This window comes from Moschus berezovskii, chromosome X, assembly GCF_049115385.1.
Source record: "Moschus berezovskii isolate FMDL1 chromosome X, NW_MosBer_1.0, whole genome shotgun sequence".
Taxonomy (NCBI): Eukaryota; Metazoa; Chordata; class Mammalia; order Artiodactyla; family Moschidae; genus Moschus; species Moschus berezovskii.
The window spans coordinates 147,777,341-147,803,988 of record NC_142488.1 but is presented as its reverse complement, the minus strand read 5'-3'; the positions used below and the strand labels follow the sequence as shown (position 1 = coordinate 147,803,988).

Below are 26,648 nucleotides of genomic sequence, written 5' to 3'. Positions count from 1 at the left end.
TCTTCAGTCGTGTCCGACTCTGTGTGACCCCATAGACGGCAGCCCATCAGGCTCCCCCGTCCCTGGGATTCTCCAGGCAAGAACACTGGAGTGGGTTGCCATTTCCTTCTCCAATGTGTGAAAGTGAAAAGGGAAAGTGAAGTCGCTCAGTCATGTCCGACCCATAGCGACCCCATGGACTGCAGCCCACCAGGCTCCTCCGTCCATGGGATTTTCTAGGCAAGAGTACTGGAGTGGCTTGCCATTGCCTTCTCCGGCTGTCCATCTACATCCTTTATAATAAACTGGTAAACACTGAAGTGAAATGTCCTCCAAGCTCTGTGAGCTGGTCTATAAATCTGTTGAACGCAAGGAGGCATTGTTGGGAACCTCAGATGTGCACCTAGTTGATCAGCAGAGGGTGACAACCGGGGTTTGGAATAGGCATCTGAACAAGTGGATAGTTTTGTGGGACTGAGCCTGTGTGACTCCATGGCCAATAACTGAGCCACGTGTCCTTCTAGATGCCAGTCAGAACACCTCTTTCCACTTCTGCGTTCCCCCATTTTAAGTGCTTAGTCAGAAGAAGCCACTACAAATTTGTTCAGTGACTCTTCCGAGAGAACTGGAGGGAACAATTCATTGGAAACCGGGCAGACAGAACTAGAAGTCTTAAGCGGTTTACCTACACTGTATGGCCTTATAATCAAAACATATTCAAGTGGATACTGATGGTGTTAACATAAGGCTATTGAAGGAAGCCTGTTGACACTTGTCTGAAGTGAACAGGCCATTTGCTTTCCTCAGGTGCTAGAAACATCATCTCTCTACCATCTCCCCCCAAAGGAAAACAATGACTTTTTAAGTAAAAGCTTAGTCCATTCAGGCTGCTGTAACAAAAGACCATAGACTGGGTGCCTTAACATACATTTATTTCTCAAAGTTCTGGAGGCAGAAAATCCACGATAAAGGTGCTGACATTCAGTGTCTGGTGATGGCCTTCTGCCTAATTCATAGATGGCAGACTTCTCACCATATCCTCATGTGAAGGGACAAAGGAGCTCTCTGGAATCTATTTTATAAAAGCACTAATTCCACTCATGAGGGCCTTGCGCTCATGACTTAATCACCTCCAAAGGCCCCACTTCCAAATGCCATCACCTTGGGTATTAAGGGGTTAGGATTCCAAGCCAGAACAGGGAGGATCCTTCCTCCCCTCTTTTAGTACGCTAGAGTCTACACTACTGTGAATAAACTCAGATAGTCCATGATATTCAAATACCACTATTGTTTGAGACCAAGTGTTCTTTAAATCAGCATTTCTAAGAATTGCTGTAATGGAGAAGAAACGCTTGCCTAGTAAGCTAAATTCGGGGAATACCAGGTTCCACAAAAATCAACACGTTTCTTTCCTGCAAGGCTAAAGCTTTTCATATGCTCATGTGAAGTATGATTCCCTGGAAAGGACTACTATATGTAATACTTGCCAACTCTACCAGCAAAACCCATTTTACCCCATTTTGCAGATAGCATCTCTCAAAGGAGGGGAACATTCTCCTTTGGAGAAATCCTGCCTTAAGAGACCAGGAAAACACGGCTACATTCTCATAAAATCATTTCAATATCTTGTTTTAATAGTAAAACAATTTAATGAAACATTTTACAACTACATTTCAGTTCAGTCGTGTCCAACTCTTGCAACCCCATGAATCGCAGCACGCCAGGTCACCCTGTCCATCACCAACTTCCGGAGTTCACTCAAACTCATGTCCATCGAGTCGGTGATGCCATCCAACCATCTCATCCTCTCCCGTCCCCTTTTCCTCCTGCCCCCAATCCCTCCCACCATCAGGGTCTTTTCCAATGAGTCAACTCTTTGCATGAGGTGGCCAAAGTATTGGGAGTTTCAGCTTCAGCATCAGTCCTTCCAAAGAACACCCAGGACTGATCTCCTTTAGGATGGACTGGTTAGATCTCCTTGCAGTCCAAGGGACTCTGAAGAGCAATTACATTTACATCATATACAAATTTAAATTTCATTTAAAGTATCAGTTGAAAATGGTGTTGGAGTCACATTAGCAGTGACTACATGATCAGAGACTGCTGTTCTGTGCTTTATTACAAAACTGATTGAGTTAACTACTCAAAATTGACTTGTTTTAATCCCCCCCAGGTATACTATTTTCTTTAGGACTCCTAATGCTTCAAAAAAGTGTTCCTTCCTATCTTTAAACTCAGTCCTGTCAGTGTAAGTCAACATCTATTAGCAACACTGATTTCAATCTTATCCTTCTTAGCTATTATGATGACATACAGGGAAACCAAAGAGCCATCAAAGAAGCTTAATACTTACCAATTGTTGTTTATTAGGGGCCATGATTAGCACTGAATCTCAGTCTTTAGGGAAGAGCTAAGGCAACCCACTCCAGTGTTCCTGCCTGGAGAATCCCAGGGACGGGGGAGCCTGGTGGGCTGCCGTCTATGGGGTCGCACAGTCGGACACGACTGAAGTGACTTAGTAGCAGCAGCAGCAAGGTGATAACTATGATCTCATACTCCATTTTGAGATGCAAAAGCTTGCTAAGTGGGCTCCGAGTGATGCTAAGTTTAATCACTTGGTTAACTAGCGACTGAGACAGACCTCTCCACTGGAAAGGTAGCTTTCCTTTGGTAATGGGTAGATCATTTGTGGGGTGATACATAGGCACCATGTGAATACCCCAAATACTCCAAAATCTTCTAAGATCTTTACATCCACTGATGACAAAGGCCCTGGAATGTCACCATGTTACCCTCATGCAGCCAATCCACAGTTCCTATAAGATATAATAAACTGTGATAATATGCTCAGTATTCAGAAGGCATCCAAAGTTGCAGGGCACTTCATTTAAAAGTCTTTAATGGCCTGTTCAGTAGTTGCTTGCTGATTTTATTAGCACCAGCTTCCAAGTCTGTAGTTCAGTGGTTTCCAACTTTGGCTGTTCCTCAAATATCTGAGGCTGCCCCACTGGTACCAGTGCAGTCAGAGCCTCCAAGACAGCAGTCAGGGAAGCCAGGATGAGAACCACTGCTGTCAATCATCATAATGGCAGTTCTTTACCATTGAAAACTAAAGAAGATAGAGATTTAGCAAGCTAACTTCACAGTTTTCTAAAAACGTGAAGAAAGTACAACACTCAGTTGTTCCTAGAAAAATATCACTCCTGAATTCATGACTGCTTCAGTTCAGTTCAGTCACTCAGTCATGTCCGACTCTGCAACCCCATGAACCGCAGTATGCCAGGCCTCCCTGTGCATCACCAACTCCTGGAGTCCACCCAAACCCATATCCATTGAGTCGGTGATGCCATCCAACTATCACATCCTCTGTCATCCCCTTCTCCTCCTGCCCTCAATCTTTCCCAGCAACAGGGTCTTTTCAAATGAGTCAGCTCTTCGCATCAGGTGGCCAAAGTATTGGAGTTTCAGCTTCAGCATCAGTCCTTCCAATGAACACCCAGGACTAACCTCCTTTAGGATGGACTGGTTGGATCTCCTTGCAGTCCAAGGAACTCTCAAGAGTCTTCTCCAACACCACAGTTCAAAAGCATCAATTCTTTGGCGCTCAGCTTTCTTTATAGTCCAACTCTCACATCCAAACATGACCCCTGGAAAAGCCATAGCCTTGACTAGACAGACATTTGTTGACAAAGTAATGTCTCTGCTTTTTAATATGCTAAGTTGGTCATAACTTTCCTTCCAAGGAGTAAATGTCTTTTAATTTCATGGCTGCAGTCAACATCTGCAGTGATTTTGGAGCCCAGAAAAATAAAGTCAGCCACTGTTTCCCCATCTGTTTCCCATGAAGTGATGGGACCGGATGCTATGATCTTAGTTTTCTGAATGTTGAGCTTTAAGCCAACTTTCTCACTCTCCTCTTTCACTTTCATCAAGAGGCTCTTTAGTTATTCTTCACTTTCTCCCATAAGGATGGTGTCATCTGCATATCTGAGGTTATTGATATTTCTCCCGGCAATCTTGATTCCAGCTTGTGCTTCCTCCAGCCCAGCGTTTCTCATGATGTACTCTGTATATAAGTTAAATAAGCAGGGTGACAATATACAACCTTGACGTACTCCTTTTCCTATTTGGAACCAGTCTGTTGTTCCACGTCCATTTCTAAACGTTGCTTCCTGACCTACATACAGGTTTCTCAAGAGGCAGGTCAGGTGGTATGGTATTCCCATCTCCTGAAGAATTTTCCACAGTTTATTGTGATCCACATTCAAAGGCTTTGGCATAGTCAGTAAAGCAGAAATAGATGTTTTTCTGGAACTCTCTTGCTTTATCCATGATCCAGCGGATGTTGGCAATTTGATCTCTGCTGCCTCTGCCTTTTCTAAAACCAGCTTGAACATCTGGAAGTTCATGGTTCACGTGTTGATGAAGCCTGGCTTGGAGAATTTTGAGCATTACTTTACTAGCGTGTGAGATGAGTGCAACTGTTCAGTAGTTTGAGCATTCTAGGCATTCATTGCCTTTCTTTGGGACTGGAATGAGAACTGACATTTTCCAGTCCTGTGGCCACTGCTGAGTTTTCCAAATTTGCTGGCATATTGAGTGCAGCACTTTCAGAGCAAGATGCTTAAGAAGTATCAAACATCACAGACATAAGCCACCCTGTATGATTTCTGGGAAAAAATGCCCAGAATAAGTTTTCTGCCCATCTCTCCAAGAGTTCACACTACTACTATATATGTGATCAAGCAAGCCCCAGACTTGGAACCATGACAAAGAAATGAAGCTGGTAACTTCGTGGAAACCCCAGAGAGGGGAGGACTCAAATTTTGTCTGCAGGGTCCAAAACTGGCCTTAAAGAAGTTTCCCTCAGAGAAGAACCTGAGATCATCACGGAATACCAATGATACTCAGATCTTGCCAATCTATCCCTAAGACAATTTTAAAAATCCAATAGATGGCATTTCCCGAACTACAAAAAAGTAGATGTTCAAAGAGCTCAGTCTTTAGTCATGTCCATCTTTTCTGGCAAATGTCAACCAGAAGGATGATGGAGGGGACACTTTGACAATAGTGAAGTGTTTTCAAAACCACGAGCACTCACCCCATGTGAGCTAGAATTATGGAAGTCATTCATCACGTCCTGGATCCTGGCAGGTCCATTAGGCGGGGCTCTTACCCAGGTGATAGGCCACACGTGAGAGTGAATACCCCACCCCGTCCTATTGATGAATATCCCTGAGGCCGAGTGTCAGGATGTGGGAACAGACACGTGACCCAGACAGGTGGTGGGAGGGTCTTATCTGCATGTTATAATAATCACAGTGATGTGCATCACAGTCAGGTTGTTCCAATTTCAGCCATGCCAGTCATGAGGATACAGAGCCTAAGCAAGACTGAAGACACAAGTCTTATCTGTCAGCCCTGACCTGAGCAGGCAGTAGCCAGAAAGTGAACCCTGGACCCCTCTTCCCTTCCTCTACGAACAGCTCCTCATCCGAGCTGGTCTCGGGGTACCCCGAGTGGCAGGGAACAGCAGGCGCACAAGGGGGCTGGCTCAGGGGTGAGGAGTGAAAGGGAGAAAAGCCACCAGCTTTCAGAGGGGGCACAGGCCAGGCCAGAGGGAGGGAAGCTCTGAGCAGTGGGGAGCAGACGCCCATACCCAGTCAAAGGGACAACTGGAAAGGCTTCAAGAGAAGCTGCCATCTCTTCAGCCCCCATCACTAAAAAGGAGGCCCAGCACAGTACTGGATTCTGGGTCCTGGAGGAAAACACATGCCTCGTTAAACAGGCCTTGCCAGTCACAGGCGAACACAGCATCAATGGGTGCAGCTGCCTAGTCCTGGCATGTTTCGCAGGAAGGGGCAGCAGCTGCTCTGGGGGAAAAACCACCCTCACTTCACCATCTGAAACCAAGCCACTGGCAACAAGGCCTCCATTTAATTCAGCTCAGTTCAGTCACTCAGTCATGTCCGACTCTTTGTGACCCCATGGACCTCAGCACGCCAGGCCTCCCTGTCCATCACCAACACCCAGAGCTTGCTCAAGCTCATGTCCATCGAGTCAGTGATGCCATCCCACCATCTCATCCTCTGTTGTCCCCTTCTCCTCCCGCCTTCCATCTTTCTCAGCATCAGGGTCTTTGCCAATGAGTGAGCTCTTTGCAATCATGTGGCCAAAGTATTGGGAGTTTCAGCTTCAGCCTCAGTCCTTCCAATGAATATTCAGGACTGATGTACTTTAGGATGGACAGGTTGGATCTCCTTGCAGTCCAAGAGACGCTCAAGAGTCTTCTCCAACACCACAGTTCAAAAGCATCAATTTAGAGTCACCCCTAAAGGCCTGGGGGGACTCCACTAAGTGCCACCAGTGCTGTGCACCAGACCCCTGCCACTCTCCAATGTCAGCACCCACTTGGCATGGCTACCAGTGGTGGCCCCGCATGGTAGGCAGAAGGCCAGGCCATTCTCACTGCAGTATGATGAGGGCAACCTGTAATACTGTAATAACTGTAATACTGACCTCAACCGTACCAGGGATGACAGGAAAACCAGAGACTGGCCACCCACCCCCACCTGCAACCCAAAGGGGCACAGGGCACTTCAGTTAGCTTTTGTAGCCCCCGTATTCCATTGGCATGGGTGGGGTCACATGAGCCTAATAATGGATCTATATATTTATGATTTTTAAGAAGAGTTCTTACCGTTTAAGACACATATCAAAACATAATAAAGGGACACATCTGGTATTTGTTTCAAAGCCACTGATAAAACAACCTGTATTTTGATGATCATTATAGGTGGGTGGTTGGTCCATGGGAGTCACTGTACTTTCATATATATTTGATCATTCGTATGTTTACATACATCTGAGCATAAGAAAAAGTGAAAAAATTTTGAGTTCTTATACAAAAATATAGGACAGTGTGGCTCATACCATTATGATTTGTATATAATCCACATGTTACAATCAAAACTACTTAATGTTGCCTTAAAATATTACAATAAGGAGAAAAATGCAAATGGATGAATTCTAAAAAATTCCACACATCTGCTAGTAGCTACAATTTCCAAATTCAAGTTAAAAGGCAAGCATTTTAAAAGGAACACAATGAAAACATACATTTTTGCAAGGGATCACCTGCAAGTTTAAGAAGTAATTCTGAGTTTTCCGCATTTTCAGAACACATCGTCTCAAAAATCCTGCTTATCACTCCATTTTCCACATAATTTTCTATGACCTCATTACTCATATATTAACAGACTGAGTATCTACTAAGTGCTTGACTCCATGTATACAATGGTGAAGACACAGCCTTGCCTTTCTGCACTGGATATTCCAGACATGGTAAAAGGCCATTACAGAAAAATGTCTTGTTTCTAAGGATGGGTGTGTGTATAAACTTGAATTCTAAAGATAAATTCAAAGAGTTGGGGTCATCATGAGACAGTAGATACCTTTGATGCTACTGTTCTAAATTTTTAATGCTTGGAAATGCCACCATTTAAAGACTCTGGATAAAGAAACAGAATTGACACAGAGGAGCTACGGGCTACCCCTGACGTTTTGACTGGAAGTAAAGAAAAGTTCAAATTTCAAAGCTAAACCCTGTCTATTAAATAAAAACCCAAGACCTTCTTCCCTCTTACACCTAAAGTCACTTATTTTACCATCAATAAACCCTTTGGAAACAGCCATGAGATGCATTACCCTGTGTGGTGGAAAACATCCCTAGATAATATCTGAATGCCTTTAAATGATTCACTAAGTTTGACCATCCTAAATGTTATTGACTGCTTGGTTTCCCCAAAGGCCTTCCCACCAAACACAGCTTCAGCTCATCGTTATGTCACTTTAGGACAAGTTCATTCCATATTCGGATATTTCAACTGTCGCACACTAACAGTAGTTCTCTTTCTGTAATCTCAAATCTACTAAAAGAGAAAGTAGACACCACAATTGCAAAATCTTTCATGCTTAAAGGCCAGTGTATTCAGTTCCTTTCCATGCAAAAGTTAACGAGGTATCTTATATGCGTGCAATGTCTTTTCCAAATCGAGTGTGGGTCAACCTTTGAAGATCCACTCAGCGTGTCATCTTGTCCTATGTTCTGGTAAGTATCTTAGGCGAGAAAGGAATATATTTGCTGACCTACAGATTAGTCCCGGGGGAGTGTGCTAGATAAGCGCTAACATCTACAGTCTCTTCCATTGCCGTCAAGCTCACAGTGGGGCCGTTCCCAACTTGAACCACCAGATGCCTACAAAAGCCACTCAGATACGCCATGGCAGGGAGGAGGAAGAGGAGGAGTTTGCTGTCCTAGGGTGGAGGTGAGAAACTGCTGGTTGGCAAAGCTAGGACTAATGATGGTGAAGTCATCCCCTCTAGGATGCCATGCCCAGCAGAAAGCCTCCGAAAAAGCCACCAGTCACTAGAACATTCTTCTTCACAAACGACACCACCTAGGAACAGAAGACAGCACAGTGGATTACTCAGCTGAGGACGCTGTTATTGGGGAGGATGGGGATCTGAAGGCAAGCTGACGGGTCTTAGGCTAAGCTGCTGGCAGAGGTCTCTCCTCCCAACCCATCCACACATTCCTCCCACCCACGATCTGCCAGGTCTAGCCAGACACCCTCCTCTGAAATTGGATTTTTTTCTCCGATTCCTGCAGCTTCCTGCCTCCAGTGAAAGGTCCCGCCTGTTTGAGACTCGGAGCCCTATGGCTCCCGCACGTGCCCACGATCGACCTCCATCCAAGACCACACTTGGCTGAGCAGGGCAGATGGACACCCTCTTCTCCCACGTGCAAACACCACCTTAGAAAAGTGTTCACCGGGAACACACCCTGCAGCCTGGCTTACTTATTTCCTGAACCTAAGTACCCCCCCCCCGGCCCCCTTATTAGAGGCACTGTCTCTTGCCATCTGCCCTGGGGGGTGGGGATGAAAACAATCATACCACTTTCTGAAATACCTGCTTGCATTCATGCTCTTTACTAATGAGCCTCAACTTGCTACACGTTGGCTCTCAATCCCACCATCTGACTGCAACTGTTTGCGCTGAAATCCCTGATGGCCTCCTGGTTGCTACACACTGACCCCAAATATGACAATGGGCTTGCTGCAAGAACAGCCACCCTCCCTCAGAAAAGAAAAGCAAAAACTTGGGGAATGAATGAACCAATTCCAATCCTTCTGGTTAGTTTACTAGTGTTTGCTGTTAAGTCACCAGGAGGTTCTAATCAAACATGAACAATATTATTTTTTACTGTATACATTCCTGTATCATTAAAGAAGCTTTCAATAACCATGCATTATTTTTGTACATGTCTGAATAAAAAATAATTTAGAGGTGAAAAAAGTGCAACTTTCGTAACCTTGAACTTGAGGGGGATGAAAGGGGGAAGGACTATCTAAGTATGTGAGCCCCCCACAAAGGCTACCTGCCACTCGGGGCAATGGATAGCTTCATTGTTTTGGTTTGTTTTTCCATTTTACAGAAGGATAGGTTTTCTACAATGTTGGGCAAACTTAGGCACAGCAAAGTTACTCAGTTGTGCATATATATTCTTTTTAAAAATATTCTTTTCCATTACGGTTTATCCCAGAAGACTGGATGCAGTTCCCTGTGCTATACCATAGGCCCAGGCTGGTACCCATTCAGTTCAGTTTTTAATAATCTGTAGCTGCTAATCCCACACTCCTCTTCCCTCCCCCACCAGTCTGTTCTCTCTTGGAGTCTGTCTCTATTTCATAGAGATAGTCCTTTGTGTCATATTTCAGATTGCACTGATAAGTGCTATCATAGAGGATTTTTCTCTTTCTGACATACTTCCCTCAGTATGATCATCTCCAGGTCCATCCGTGTAGCTGCAAATGGCCAAATGTCATTCTTTTATATCTGAGTAGCATGGCAGCAATGGACAGCTTAGGCCAAGCACTTACCACCACACTGAGCTGTCTGTTCAGTATTTTCATATTCTGGTAAGTCATCTATGCCTTGAATAACTGCTTTCCAACTTGCAAACATTTGCTGACGTTGTTTCTGGTTTCTTGGGTCCTTGTAGAATTAATCAGGCACCTTCTTAACACCTTGATCCTGGTCTACTTCCTCCAGTTAAGTGCCTTTACTTATTTGGGGTATTTAAGAATTTTCTAAAGATCATAAAGACCTAACAAAATATAATACATCTTTCAAAAGAGACAGTCTTCTCCTGTCGCTCCAGTACCAGCCAATATAATCTGACCTGATTTTGTACGCTAGATCAGGGATTAGCAAACTACAGCCCAAAGGCCAAATTCTATTTTAAATAAAATTGCAGTGCAACACAGCCACACCCACTTGCCTACCCACCATCTCTATTTTCACGCTACACCCTGAAATTCAATAGTTGTGACAGAAACCACACAGCGTACAAAGCTGACAATATGTATCATCTGACCCTTTACAAAAAAAGCTTACCAACCCCTGGGCTACATGTTCTGGACACTTCAGAGATGGATATGGGCCCAAAAATATGACTCAAAATGATCACAAAGGTCAAGTTGCTCAGTCGTGTCTGACTTTTTGCAACCCCATGGACTGTAGCCTACCAGGCTCCTCTGTCCATTGAATTTTCCAGGCAAGAATACTGAAGTGGGTTGCCATTTCCTTCTCCAGGGGATCTTCCCAACCCAGGGTTTGAACCGGGGTCTCCTGCATTGAAGGCAGATGCTGTACCATCTGAACCACCAGGGAAGCCCATCAAAATGATCAGAGTGGCTGTAAAACATACGTCCTCATCCTCCTTACTTCCTGACAAGAACTAGTTCAAGGGATGATCAATCCATGTGTGGGCCTGCATCCCCAGTAAAAGTCACCAAACCTTTTACTGGTCCTTGTAGGTTTACCCTTTGAAAATGCCTCTGAGGTAAAGATATTCCATCCTAGGCTGACATACGGGTATGTCTTCTCCATTTTTGTACAGACAAAGTTGTCTACACCCTTAGGCTACACAGAAACAAAATGAAGTCTCACCTCCTCTGCTTTGCTCTTGACCTCTGTAGGTATCTGGTTGCTCTTGCGGATCTTCAGCTGTTCCTTGGCCTTCTTCATGTCCTTCTCTACACGCTGCCAGTCCACTTTGATGTAGCCAGTATGGTTTGCAAGCTTTAGTGTCAAAAATGACCACAAGAGATGAGAAACACAAGCTGGTTATTTCTCTTTTTCAGGATAAATTACTAAAATCCTTTATCAAAAATCCTTCTCAGTTTCTATTTTTTTGAGACATATGCCATCCAGGTTTTGGTATGACCATGATATTCGCTCCACAGCTCCTCATCATCCATCCAATGTGCAAGGCCCAATGCCTGGCACTGGAAATGGACAGACAGGCTTTCAATGACTAGTGGCAATTCTTTTACCTTAACTCTTACCCACCTCGACAAAGTTTTAATTTAGCTTAAAAAAAAATGGTAAATGAAAATCAGAACTGTAAGTAGAGAGGTAAGATAAAGAAACCTTAAAGCCAACATAAGGTAGACTTTCTTGACCACGTGAACAGAGTAAGGCTGTCAGGTAGTAATCACTTCTGCTCAGAAATCTTCTAGAACCTGGCCCCAAAGAGACTCCTCATGAGTGATTTCTTTTAAGCGGCAGAGAGATAAGCCATCCAAATATACTGACAGAATACGACTACTTCCCTTACTCAAGATGGGCACACACACAGCCTCAGTAAGAAGCATTTCATCACGAATGTGAGAACAGGATAAAACTGATTCAGGCATGACTTTTCCTGATGGACTAGTGTTACCCAGGGAACAAAGAGACAGCCAACCCTCCAAACATAATACTGTTCTTCCAATTTTGGATATGATGAATTGTACCTCTCTGGATAGCTCAAAATATCTTAAACTGAAATTCTTCTCCACTGTCTAGTCTTCGCCTGCACTGCTGCTCACCCTTAAGCCTTCTAGTTAATGGCACTGCCAACTAATCCGTCACCAAACCAGGCTGGAGAAAGTATTTGCAGTACACATCAAAAAAAAATTAATACTGATAAAAAGTAAGATTCTTTTAGAGATCAGTAAGAAAGAAAACCCACTTGAAAAACAGATAAAAGGCAACTCACAGAAGACAGTGGCCAACATAAAGGAGAAGTTCAACTTCGTAAGTAATCAAGGAAATTAACATTACAGTTAACAAGGTACCATAACATTTTATCAGACTGGAGATAGATAAACTACTGAAAATACAGTGCTGGGAAGAAGATAGGAAAATGGACACTCCTACCACACTCTTCCTGAGAGGGTTAACCAGCAGCCTTGTAAGAGTGGTTTGGCTATATCCAGATGTAAGTGGCATCCAGGTGAGAAAGGAAAAAAAACTGTCACTATTTGTTGACATGTTTCTCCACATAATTTCAAAGAATCCAACAAAACCCCAAAATTCCTATACCCCCAAAAGTGAATGTAGCCAGGATCTACACTATTAAGATGAATACACAAAATCAATTGTATTAGCAATGTTAATGTCAGCCATGTGAACTGGAAATGGGAAATAAAAGTTAAGATTTTACAAGAGTTGCAAGATAACTGAATACTAGGTGCAAATCTACACAAAAATCATACAAGATATCTCTATGCTAAAAACGACAAAATGCTGAAGAAAGAACTCAAAGATGACCAAGATAAATGGAGGGGCAGGCCATGTACACAGAATGGAAGACTCAACATAAAAGTGATCAGGCCAGTGAAAGAAAGTCAAAGTCGCTTAGTTGTGTCCTACTTTTGCGACCCCAAGGACTCTAAAGTCCATGGAATTCTCCAGGCCAGAATACTGGAGTGGGTAGCCATTCCCTTCTCCAGGGGATTTTCCCGACTCAGGGATCGAACCCAGGTCTCCTGCATTGCAGGTGGATTCTTTGCCAACTGAGCTACCAGGGAAGCCCCAGATTAGGCCAGAGTTACTGCAAACCCAACCCTGGCAAGCTGTTTTAGAGCTTTCTAAACAAGCTGCTTCTCAATCTGTATGAGAAGACAACGAAATTAGAACAGCCAAATCACACTACCTGATTTCACAGCAATCAAGACAGTGTGATATTGGAGAAGACACACAGAAGAGATGGACACAGAGATTAATAGGCCAGAATAAAAAGAACAGAAAACACAACAGAAAAGCAGGCAAAAGACCTGAATAGATACTTCACCAAAAAGGAGCTCTGGACAGCAGATAAACACAAGATGATGTCCAACATCAGGAGTTGTATCATTCTGAGTCCAATCGAAAGAGCTTTAGGACTAAGGGTGAGTGGCTGAGGAAAGGCATAAGAGCAAGGCAAGCTCTTATAAGGAATAAAACTGAGCCACAGATGGACAAGATTTATAAGGAAAAAATAATAAAATTCTAGGCAAAGACACTACAGAAGACCAAAAGAAACGGAGACAGTCTGTGTTCACAGCTAGATGATCCAGTCTCATAAAAGATTTTAATTCTCCCCCAATTTATGGTTCCCATGCAATTCTAATCAAAATGGAAACAAAATCTCTGAAAGGAATTCACAAGCCTGTCCTAAATGGGAGAAGCGAAGGTACAGAGGCCGCCACAATGACCCTGAAGAACACGTGCAAGAATCTGTCTTGCCAACTATCAAGGACCAGCAAAGCAGACAGAGTCCAATCCACCCATAGATGAATCTGCACCTATGACAGAGGCAGTGGTACAAATAAAGGAAGATATTCACGAAAGGCAGCTAGGACAGTCATCCGGAGACAACAGAGGAAACTGGATCCTTATGTCAAATAACAAGCCCTGCTCTCCCAACACTGTGACTACCCTGGTGACAGACCCCCGTGTCCCACCTGCCACACAGTCCGTGGTCACCCAGGAAATATAATGACAAGCCCCTCACTCCTTCCTGTTTCCTTCTGGGTTGTCATCATCCTTCCTTCCTCTCACCCCTTTCGACACCAGGACAGTGACAGCTGAATCCCTGTGCAGCCTGACCCATCAGGAAAAGTCACTCAAATTGTCTCACGTGGGACTACACTGCTAAAATGGGACCCCAGCACAAATCTACAAACTATGGCTCCTACAGAGCAGGCATTCGCCAGCTCAGCTGCACTTAAGAAGCTGGAAAATATTCCAATAGACCAGCACACCGAAGCTGGGCTGAGTCGCTCAGTCCCATCCGACTCTTTGCAACCCCGTGGACTGCGGCCCACCAGGCTCCTCTGTCCATGGGGATTCTCCAGGCCAGAATACTGGAGTGGGTTGCCCTGTCCTCCTCCAGGAGATCTTCCCGACCCAGGAACTGAACCCAGGTCTCCCACACTGCAGGCAGATTCTTTACCAGCTGAGCCACTAGGGAAGCGCACAAGCTCTGAAATCAGATGCAGGTGGGCAGGCCAGGCCCCAAGCCTCGGTGTTGTGTCAAACGCCCCAGTGATTCCAATGTGGAGTCAGGTTTGCAAACCAAGTAGACGGGGTGGCCTCAGGGAACCAGCAGGCAGTTGTTCAAATACAAACTCCAGGCCAAGGGACAGCACAGACCATCTGACCGTAGGGTCATTTAGCCCTCATGTCTCACCAGCTTAGTGTCTAAGAATAAGTCAGATCACAGGGCGCTTGCATCACACTGGGAATTTTTGAAACCACACCTGCTTCATCTTTCAAGCAGTCTTAAAAACCCTGGAAGGGAGAGATGATAAGGAATACATACTCATGTTCCCATGTTATAAATGACAACAGAATCCATCTCATAATATTTGATGAAGTTTGACTCAAAAGGTCATCAGCCTTTCAAAAAGTACATGAAACCATTAGTGTCAGAGCCAGGGCTAGACTGCACTTCCCCTGGCTATATTCCGAATGGGTAAGGGGAACAGTCAAGCATCCAGGAACATTTCCCGTACAGACCTGAAGCAGAAAAAATCCACCTCCCACAGCCGTTGCAGCCAGTTTTCCAACCTTCTGGAATATGAAACCCGTGCACCTACAAAAAAAAAAGGAACCAGCTGTCAGAGAAGTACACATGTGTACTTCTGACAACATTCACGTCTTACCTTGGGACGATCCAGCCAACTTCCTGCTGCATAGGACATACAGCCAGTCCCCTCCAGAGGGAGGAAACGGCAGAGACTCGGAACTCAGAAAGACCCAGACTGAGATCTTGGCTCTACCTACTTCATTCTGTGGTGTTAAGTAAATCCCTTTATTTCTTAAAATTTTTTTATTCTAATTGGAGGCTAATTATTTATTATATTGTAGTGTTTTCTGCCATACATTTACATGAATCAGCCATGGGTGTACATGTGTTGCCCATTCTGAACCTCCCCTCCCACCCCATCCCATCCCTCTGGGTCATCCCAGTGCACCAGCCCTGAGCACCCTGTATCATGCATCGAACCTGGACTGGCGATCTATTTCACATATGATAATATACATGTTTCAATGCCATTCTCTCAAATCATCCCACCCTCTCTTTCTCCCACAGAGTCCTAAAGACTGTTCTTTACATCTGTCTCTTTTGCTGTCTTGCATATAGGGTCATCATTACCATCTTTCTAAATTCCATATATATGTGTTAATATACTGTACTGGTGTTTTTCTTTCTGACTTACTTCACTCTGTATAATAGGCTCCAGTTTCATCCACCTCATTAGAACTGATTCAAATGTATTCTTTTTAATGGCTGAGTAATATTCCATTGTGTATATGTATCACAGCTTTCTTATCCATTTGTCTGCCGATGGATAGGTCGCTTCTATGTCCTGGCTTCCCTTGAAATGCCCAACCTGCATTTCTCAGAGAACTCTGGCGACATGGTAGAGAATGGATCAGAAAAACGGAGGAGACATGCCAGGGGTCTGCACTAAGGCCATGTGATGGAGGGAAGAAAAACATGACTGTGTTCAAGCCTAGAGGACTCACATCAGAAATGGGACAGGATTCTGCCCTAAATGATGAAGTAGACAGTGGTGGCGTGTATTTATTTCTGCATTTGGCCTTTGCTGCAGCATGTGAGTCATGGCATGTGAACTCAGTTGCTCGACGTGGGATGTACTCGCCTGACCAGGGATCACAGAGTCTCAGCCACTAGCCCACGAAGGGAGGCCCTTTTCTTTTCATCTTTAAAATTGGTTCTAGAGAATAAAGTATAGGGCACATGTGGAATTTGGTAGAGCGGTCTGTCAATGTGTTCCAGAGCCAGAATCAATTATATGAGGAATAAAAAAGATATCCAGCACCCAGTAAGGTAAAATGCACAATACTGTTATCCAATTAAAATTACCAGGTGTGCAGAACAGGAAAAAAGGCCCATAATTAGGGAAAAAATAATCAGTTGAAAGCAACCTAGAAGTGGCACCAAAGATACAACATGGACAAAAATAGCAGTTATTCTGACTGTATATCATGTGTTCAAGAAGCTAGAGGAAAGGCTGGAATATGATAGGTAGGGACAAGGAACATATTTTGGCAAGATGAAAATCAAACTTCTAGAGGTGAAAACTAGTGTCTGAGATGAACACTATGCTTGATCGAATTGCAGTTTAGATCAATGTAGAAAAAAGATCAGTAAACATGACATAGCAATAAACACTATCAAAATGAAACAGAAAAGTACATGAACATGCCTGTAATACTGACTTACAGTTATACATTGGAGAAAGCTGGAGGATGGGCTCTCTGTGTTAATTTTAACAAGCACCCGTGAAGCTACAGTTATCTCAAAATAAAAACTTTTTAAAAACTTAAGTATCAGTGAACCACAGGAAAATTTCAAGCAGTGTAATATTTGTCTTATTGGAAATTGTTGAGGGATAGAAAAATATTTGAATAAATAATGAGAAAAATGTTCTAGTCTATATCCAGTAAAATTATCTTGCAAAAAACAAAGATGAAGACCTTTCTCAGATACACAAAATCTGAAAAAGAAATCATCACTAGCCGACCAAAAGAACAAAGAATACTAAAAAGAAATCTTTCAGGCAGAGGAAAATGATACCAGCTAGAAATGCAGATACACACAAAAGCATGATGAGCAAAAGAAACTGAGAGTAAATTGAAAGGCTTCATTTTCATTATTTAAAAATACGTGGTGGTTTAGTCACAAGTCGTGTCTGACTCCTGCAACCCCAGAGACCCTGCCAGGCTCCTGTTTAAAAATATAAGAATTAAATATTCAATGAAAAATAATAAGAATGTATTATAGATTAATAACACATAAATGTTAAATGTATGACAATGAAAATCAAGGGTAAAGGAGTTAAATGGAAGCATACTGTTATAAGAGCACCACAGTCTATGTAAACTGGTATTTCTCTTGATGACAGACACTGATAAGTAGAAGACACAGCCTATAAACCCTAAAGCAACCATGAAAATCACACAATGAAGAGATATAGCTAATAAACCAAGAAAGGACATAAGCAGAATTACGGGCTTCCCTGGTGGCTCAGCTGATAATGAATCCGCCTGCGATGTGGGACACCTAGATTCGATCCCTGGGCTGGGAAGATCCCCTGCTGCTGCTAAGTCACTTCAGTCGTGTCCGACTCTGTGTGACCCCATAGACGGTAGCCGACCAGGCTCCGCTGTCCCTGGGATTCTCCAGGCAAGAACACTGGAGTGGGTTGCCATTTCCTTCTCCAATGTGTGAAAGTGAAAAGTGAAGTCGCTCAGTCGTGTCCGACCCTTAGCGACCCCACGGACTGCAGCCTACCAGGCTCCTCCATCCATGGGGTTTTCTAGGCAAGAGTATTGGAGTGGCTTGCCATTACCTTCTCCCGGGAAGATCCCCTAGAGAAGAGAAAGGCTGCCCACTCCAGTATTCTGGCCTAGAGAATTCCAGGGACTATAAGACCCTGGGGTCGCAAAGAGTCAGACTCAACTGAGCCACTTTCAGTTTAACTTTTCATGTGACTCAGCAGCAGCAGAACTAAGCACAAAGAAAACTGGATTTCATCAAAACTAAAAATTCTGTCCATTAAAGGACATTATCGCATTTCCTTGGAGGTCCCATGGTGAATGTCCAATGCAGGTGACACGGGTTCAATCCCTGATCCAGGAAGATTCCAGATGCCACGAGGCAACCAAGCCTCTGCGCCCAGAGCCTGGGAACTGCAACTAGAGAAAGCCCACACACAGCAACAGAGATCCAGTACAGCCAATTCAATAAATCAAATTTTCTAGAAAGGACTTTATCCAGAAAGTAGAAAAACAACTTAATAGAATAAAATGTTTTCATTTAGGTCCGCCGCTGCTGCTGCTGCTAAGTCGTTTCAGTTGTGTCTGACTCTGTGTGACCCCATAGATGGCAGCTCGCCAGGCTCCCCCGTCCCTGGGATTCTCCAGGCAAGAACACTGGAGTGGGTTGCCATTTCCTTCTCCAATGCATGAAAGTGAAGTCGTTCAGTCGTGTCCAATTCTTAGTGACCCCATGGACTGCAGCCCTGGCAAGAGTGTCAAATATCCCAAAGAAAGAATTCTTACAACTGAAGAACAGAAAGACAAAACAACTCCCTTTCTCCAGATCAGAGGCAGAGATGGCCAACACACACATGGAAAGATGCTCAACATCAGTAGTCACCATGTCAGACCCAGATCACACCCACGAGATGGCTATAATAATTTTTTAACTTGAGAAAACAGTGTTGGTGAGATGTAGGTGTAACAAGGAAAGCAGTCCCAACGCACACTGCAACGTGAATGAACATCAAAAACATGCTCTCAGGGAAAGCCAGACACAGAAGGTCACACAGTGTATGATCTGATTTATTTTGAACCTAGAGAGAGGCTGTGGTTACACAAAGCTGTGAATGGACTAAATGACACCGAACTGTATACTCTAAAAGGTCAGTTGCATTTTGGGTGAATTTCACATTAAAATATAAATATATATATATGCATATACACAGTATACCTATGTCTATTACACACACACCTGATTCAAAAGAAAAGAATACCACGATGATAAATTTAAACCTGATAATAAGGAAAATAAACTTATATGTAAACAGCCTGTGTGTTAGTCACTCCCCATGGACTGCAGCCCACCGGGATCCTCTGTCCATGGGATTCTTCAGGCAAGAATACTGGAGTGGGTTGCCATCTCCTTCTCCAGAAACTGTCTTAGCACTCTAATTAAAATGAACAGATTGTCAAAGTGGAATGAAAAAAGGAAGACCCACCTACATGCTGTCTACAAGAAATCTGTTTTAAACATACAGACTCCCCTTTCCTGAACCTTGCCCCACGTGGCTCTTCCCTTGGTTGATTTTAATCTGTATCCTTTTGCAGTAAAAAATCGTAACCATGAATATACCAGCTCTCAGTGAGTTCTGTGGATCCTCCAAGGCAATTGTCACACATGAGAGTAGTCTTGGGGACCCCCAACTCTTCAAACTAGTAACTCTGGCAAGGCTGCAGTGTGCAGAATCAATATACAAAAAGCAACTGCATTTCTGTAATGTAAGCGATGAACAACGATTCACAGCAACATATACAAAAGTTAATCAAAACAGATCACGAAACTAAATGAAAAATCTAAACCTATACATCAAATAGAAGAAAACACAGAAGAAACTTTTGGTGACCCTGGATTAGGTAAATATTCTCAGACATGACACCAAAAGACACAGCTATAAAAGAAAGAGTTGATAAGTGGTATTTCAAGATTAAGATCTTCTGTTTTTTGAAAGACACTGTCAAAATAATAAAAAGCTATAAAGTAGAATATATTTGCAAATCATGTATTTGCAAATATATGTATCCAGAATATAAAGAAATCTCACCACCCAGTAGTGAGAAAAAACCAACTCCTCAATAAAAATATGTAGAAAATATCTAAAGATACCTCACCAAAAACAGATGGATAGTAAAAACAAGCCCATGAAAAAAATATTCAACATCATTATTCATCAGAAAAATGTAAATGAAAACTACAATGAGATATCACTTCACAGCCACTAGGATGGTTGTAGTAAAAAACACATTATGCCAGAAATAGACTGAAAGACATAGGGAACAAACTAGTGTTTACCAGTGGCAGAAGAAAGTGGGAAGGGGCAAGATAGGGCTAGGAGATTAGAACTACCATATATCAACTAGATAAGCAACCAGGATATATTGTATAGCACAGGGAAAATAGAGCCATTATCTTGTCAAAATTCTTACATTCTCTTTTAAGAATGGAGTTTAACCAGCAGAAATACTGAATCACTACACTGTGCATCTGAAAGTAACACAATATTGTAAATCAACTACACTTAACAAAGACGACATTATGCCAAGTGTTAGGATGTAGAGAACCTGGAACTCTAATACACTGCTGGGGGAGACGTAAGATGGTACTTTAGAAAACTGCTTGACAGAGTCTTAAAAAGTTAAGACATTCACCTACTATGACTCAACCATACCTTTTTTGAGGTATTTACCCACAAGAAATGGAAAGTATATGGTCATACAAAGATGGGCACACAAACGTGAACAGCAGTTTTAGCCACAAAGTTCAAACAAACCAGTATCATCAAAGGGAATGGACAAACTATTTTATCCATACAGCGGACTAATACTCAGCAATAAAAGGGAATGAACTAGTGATACACACAACAGCACAGCTGAACCTCGAAATTAGTATGCTCAGTGAAAGAAGGAAGATTAAAAAAAAAAAAGAATACACACTGCATAATGCCATTCACATACCGTTCTAGAAGATGCCAAGTGATTCAAAGCACTAACTATGTGGTCCTGGACAAGTACACCTTTCCAGGTCTTGTGAAATGAAAGTCACTCAGTCGTGTCTGACTCTTTGCAACCCTATGGACTTATACAGTCCATGGAATTCTCCAGGCCAGAATAATGGAGTGCGTGGGTAGCCTTTCCCTTCTTCAGGGGATCTTCCCAACCCAGGGATCGAACCCAGGTCTCCCACGTTGCAGGCAGATTCTTTCCCAGCTGAGCCACCAGGGAAGACCAAGAACACTGGAGTGGGTAGCTTATCCCTTCTCCAGGGGATCTTCCCGACCCAGGAATCAAACCGGGGTCTCCTGCATTGCAGGCGGCTTCTTTACCAATTGAGCTCTCAGGGAAGCCCCCTTTTTAAGCCTTAGTTTCTATGAAATGATGATAGATCATAGCAATACCCATTTCAGAGTTGTTGTGAGCAGGAAATGCGGGATCTATATCCTTAAAATTGCACCTGGCAAGTAGTGAATACCATGTGTAACCATTAAACAGCACTCGACCATTATATGTAGATGTATAGACACTGGAAGTCGTTTCCATCACTTACCATCCAGTGACACCTCCAATTAACAGCTGGGTTGCCACACTATACTTTTCAGCTGAAGGCCCAGATTCCTGCCCAAACAGCGTGCGCCACCACGGCTGCTTTTTAGCAAGTTCTGCAAGGTCCAGTGACTCAAACTTTCCCTCAAAGTTTCCTACAAGAATTAAGATATTGCATAAGAAAACAGTTACTGTCACAATAAATCATTAACATTCCTACCCTAGATTAAGAGACATTTAAGGAAACAGACAGCTGTAATAAGAACCTCCAAATATTTATCTGTTTTAAATAGCAAATTCACTCGGAAATTCTGACCGGCAACTTTTGAAAATCAGACGAAAATCAACAAATACCTTGGAGGGGAAAAAAATCTCCACAATTTAGAATGAGTTCTCCAGTTTCTCCTCTCAAGCTGAAAAACCCCCAAAAGGACCCAGGAAAAACTGGTAGAACTTAATCATGCCTCCTAAATGAAATGGATTTTCTTCACTTGTCTTTTTCAGGAGTAACTTGATACTATTTAGTAGCTCAACATGGAGAAGGCAATGGCAAGCCACTCCAGTACTCTTGCCTGGAAAATCCCATGGATGGAGGAGCCTGGTAGGCTGCACTCTGTGGGGTCGCTAAGGGTCGGACACGACTAAACGACTTCACTTTCACTTTTCACTTTCACATATTGGAGAAGGAAATGGCAACCCACTCCAGTGTTCTTGCCTGGAGAATCCCAGGGATGGGGGAGCCTGGTGGGCTTCCGTCTATGGGGTCACACAGAGTCGGACACGACTGAAGTGACTTAGCAGCAGCAGTAGCTCAACAAATTCACAAACTCTCGGTACTAAGTGGCTGGCCACTGAAGAGAACTGTTACTAATGACCAGGCAATGTGCTCAGGAATAAACAGGTATAACTAAACCCACAGAACAAAGCAGGTACAGAACAAGGTATAATTTGTTAACCCCATTTTATAGTTAAGAAGTGAAGGCTCAGAAGTTAAGTGATCTATGTACCCTCAAAGAGGGAAAATGTTAAAAGTTTAATCCCTCTCTCTGTAGGAAAATAAATTTTGTGAAAGAAGTACAAGAACTCTACACTGTAAATGACAAAACACTACAGAGTGGCAATCTCAGGCAGGGGTCTGGGATCATCTATTCCATCCACACATACAGGCTGCATTGCTCAGGGTTAGTTTGGTCTTCCTTACCACCTGGTGGCTAGGGTCAGGGGTGCCTGTCTCAGGAAAGTGAGTAAGACAGTGAGGAAACTCAAGGGCTAGGCAGAAGCTTCATTATCATTTCAAACCTATCCTCCAAAGCCATGCAGTGTTATTTCCACTGTATTCTGTTGGAGCAGTCACAAACTTCCAATCTAGATTCAAGGGGCAATACAGATAGACCCCAGTACTACTGAGTATCAAAGTCACACTGGAAAAAAAAAAACCATGGGGGAATGCAGAGATATCACTGAAATCACTTAGGAAAACACAATGTGCCACCAGCGACCAAAACAACTGGGAGAAAAAAAAAATAAAGTTCAAAGCATTTCAAGACTTCTTACAAAGTTACAGTAACACAGAGGTAACTAATTTCAAGAGTTATACAACTACTCTATTTGCCACTGCAGAACTGACATAAGCATAGAAAAATCTACCAATATAGTCATTTGATTGTCAGCAACACGGCACAAAAGTTATTTACTAGGGAAAGAAAGTTTTCAACACATGTGTGAGAACTACTAGGTATCTGTACTAATAAAGACAAAAAGTCAATCCTTACTTGACACAATGCCCAAAATATAATTGAAGAATTAATTCAAGGCGGACCACAGATTCCAATTTAGCAAGCAAGAGGTTTTTTTTGTTTTAATGTCATTGTATCAAGACCCTTAGCTCGAGAGGGCTACAGCCCAAACAGGTCAAATCAGAGACACTGAGTTCACCCAAAATCACTCAGTCATTCAACAAACGCTGCCAAACGCTATGCGGAGAAGTCAGTAGCCTTGCTTACCAGTGGGGGCAGAAAGGATTACAGGATTAGTGATCATCAGTATGATAAAGACAAATTCCTACTGTCAACCTCAAGGTTTCTCACCACAATTTCCTAGGTGCAAATATCTTATTTGCTACACATTTTAAGTAAATTGAGGGCAGTCTGCTCTGAAGAAACTCCCTTATGGATACCAACACCTTGCAAGTGTTCATCACTCAGTTGTGTCTGAGTCTTTGTGACACCGTGGTCGGTAGCCCACCAGGCTTCTCTATGGGATTCTCCAGGCAAGAACACTGGAGTGGGTTGCCATTTCCTTCCCCAGGGGATCTTCCCAACCCAGATATTGAACCTGGGTCTCCCACATTGCAGACTGACTCTTTACCAACACCTTAGAATCAATGCAATTCCATGGTGTGCTGGGATACGTGGAAGGATCACGATGGGGTGGGGACAGGCTGGTGTGTCGTGCACACCCACAGCCAGGGCGTGACATCACTGAATTGTGATGGCGCTGAACGTGGAGCTGGGGCGGGGGCAGACGTGTGTGTGTGTGTGTGTGTGTGAAGACTGGTGTGGGGGGGCAGATTGGTGGTGTGTGTGTGTGCAGACTGGTGTGGGGGTGGAGACTGGTGTGTAGGGGGGCAGACAGGTGTATGTGTACAGACTGGTGTGTGTGTGAGTATATGTGTGTCTGTGTGTGCAGACTGGTGTGGGGGCGTAGACTGGTGTGTGGTGGGGGCAGACTGGTGTATCAGTGTGTGTGTGTACAGACTGGTGTGTCTGTGTGTGTTGCACAGGCACAGTAAGGGTGTGACATCATTGAATTGTGACGGCGCTGAATGCAGAGCTGGGACAGGCAAACTAGTGTGTGTGTGTGGGGGCAGACTGGTGGGGGGGGCAGACTGGTGTGTGTGTGTGTTCAGTGTATGAGTGTGCAGACTGGTGTCAGTGTGTGTGTGTCTGTGTGTGTGTGCAGACTGGTGTGGAGTGGTAGACTGCTGTGTGTGGAGGGGGCAGACTGGTGTGTGTGTGTTACACACCCACAGCAAGGGCGTGACATCATGGAATTGTGACGGCGCTGAATGCAGAGCTGGGAAGAGGTGCGGGGCTATCTCCACCATATGGACACGACAGCTGTCCAAAACGGAAGAGTACAAATAACAGCAAAACGTGGCAAATAATAAAGAATGAATTCTGAGTCCTCCCACTCTTGTATTTTAAACAGAATTTCTGTAACCTTGTTTATATAAGTTTATAAAACTCATACAAGTATATATGTACATATGAGTTTTCGGTGATGGTTCTGTGAGAGAGTGAAAGTGAAGTCGCTCAGTCATGTCCAACTCTTTGCGACCCCATGGACTGTAGCCCACCAGGCTCCTCCGTCCATGGAATTTTCCAGGCAAGAGTACTGGAGCGGGTGGCCATTTCCTTCTCCAGGGGATCTTCCCGACCCAGGGATCGAACCCGGGTCTCCAGCATTTCAGGCAGACGCTTCACCATCTGAGCCACCAGGGAAGCCCTGTGAAACAGTACTAAACTGAATATAGTCTGCAGCATTCACAGTGGGACAAGAAGCAGGACTTCAAAAGACTTGGTCCACTGTGTATTTGATTACAGGGACAGTTTTTTCTTTCTGGGACTCCTGACTACGCAGACTACAGAGACGATTTGCAAGAACCGTACCCTGTGTCCGCTTTCAAACCCATCAAAGCGCCAGGAGGGGCAGCCCGCACACAGAATGACCCGCCTGAAGTCTCCGGGTTCCCGACCGCTCCCGAGAACACAAACCAAAAGGTGCCGGTCCCAGGCTGCAGGGGCGGGGCCAGAAGGCGGAGGAGCCTGCTCCGCGTCGACCGCCCGGAAAAGGTCGGCTCCAGCGCGGCCGCTGACCTTGGCCCGGCCCGGCCCGAGCCCCAGCGCCTTCCTCTGTCCCTGCGCCTCGCAGGCTCCTCGGGGCGGGGGGCGCGGCCTGGCCTGGGAGGCGCGGAGCCCGTCCCCTTCCGGAGCCCGGGAAGGCAGCTCCTCGCCGCGCCACCGGGGGGCCCGCGCCCGCCCTTACCTTGACTGGCGGCGGCCATTTCGGCGAGCTCGTCTCGCGATGACACCCGCGGGGCTTCGCCGCGGGAAGACGCGGAGTGGCGCGCCGCCGTCTGCGCGAGCTGGCTTCCGGTACGTGAGGTAGATGTTTCCATTCCCACGGCGGCGGCGGAAGAGGCCAGGAGGGGCGCGGGCTGTCCCCTCCCCTTCTCGGCGCGCTGGCGCGTCACAAAGCCCCGGGGGGCGGAGCTACAAGCGCCGTGGCCCTGTCCCCGGAGGGCCAGGCCGCGCGTGCGCAGAGAGCCTCTCGCGGCTGCGCTGGCTCACCACTTCCGGTCCCGCTCGCCGGTCGCTGGGAAGAGGGTTCCTTTCGGTTCCCTCGAAAGGTTACGCGGCCTTTCCCTCGCGAGCACTGCTTCTCTCCTTTCTTTACGAAAAAGTTCAAAGGCGGGCTCGTGGTGGTTGTTCTTGTCAACACTGAGCACGTACTTATCACTGCCCCAGCCCCAAGCGACAGCTGTCGCTGTGACTCAATCCCAGTTCACGGCGACACCGCCTTGCCAGAAACCTTGCTGTTATTCCAATGCTTCCGTCTCAGTCCAAATGGCCCTCAGCGAACAGGCCATCTGCTTTCGTACCGTTAAACCCGATCCTCACAGCTGTGGCCAGAGATCACGACCCTCCCTTGCTCAGAACCCTGCCATGGTTCCCTAGAGCCTTCAGTGTACAAGTCACAGGTCCCTTACTGAATGAAATGTAAGCTTCTTACATTTGCGTGTAAGGCACACATCCCATGACCATCAGCGTTTAAAATTGCGACCTGGTTCATCCCTCCTTCCCCTTCTCGTACTTTACTTTTGGGGGGGCGCTGTTCTTAGTTCACCTGACATATGAGGGACCCCTGTCTTACACGTACTGCTTAGCGTCTGTCAGTTAATGGTTTTCCCCGCTGTGCACCCGGTGCCTGGGACGGTGTTTGCGTAGACCGTGTCCGATTAGGAAAAATGAGCTGTTGTGTGCTCTTTGGCGAACCACTTAACCACTCTGCCCCTTAGATGGTGCGCCTGTACTTACTTTGCGGTCTCACTGTGAGGATTAAATCACATAATATGTAAAGCATCTGACATAGTTCAGTCGCTCAGTCGTGTCCGACTCTTTGCGACCCCATGGACTGCAGCTCACCAGGCTTCCCTGTCCATCATCAACTCCTGGAGCTTACTCAAACTCATGTCCATGAGTCGCCAGCATCACCGCCATAGTTATCACACTCTTGTGCAACTAGACTGGTGGCTCAGATTGTAAAGAATCTGCCTGCAACGCAGGAGACCTGAGTTCAATCCCTAGATCAGGAAGACCCTCTGGCAGAGGTGGCTACAC

At 44.7% G+C, this 26,648-nt stretch overlaps 1 protein-coding gene across 1 annotated transcript; it reads right to left on the bottom strand.

Annotated features, from left to right (window-relative positions):
* Nucleotides 1–6,970: 6,970 nt before the first annotated feature.
* On the bottom strand, nucleotides 6,971–25,504 carry FUNDC2 (FUN14 domain containing 2). The gene is made up of 5 exons (XM_055393493.2): nucleotides 25,294–25,504; nucleotides 21,251–21,401; nucleotides 14,875–14,950; nucleotides 10,996–11,127; nucleotides 6,971–8,438 (listed from the first exon to the last, which is right to left on the bottom strand). The coding sequence occupies exons 1-5, from the start codon at nucleotides 25,424–25,426 to the stop codon at nucleotides 8,361–8,363; spliced, it is 570 nt and encodes a 189-aa protein (XP_055249468.1). The 5' UTR covers nucleotides 25,427–25,504; the 3' UTR covers nucleotides 6,971–8,360.
* Between the last annotated feature and the right edge of the window lie 1,144 nt (nucleotides 25,505–26,648).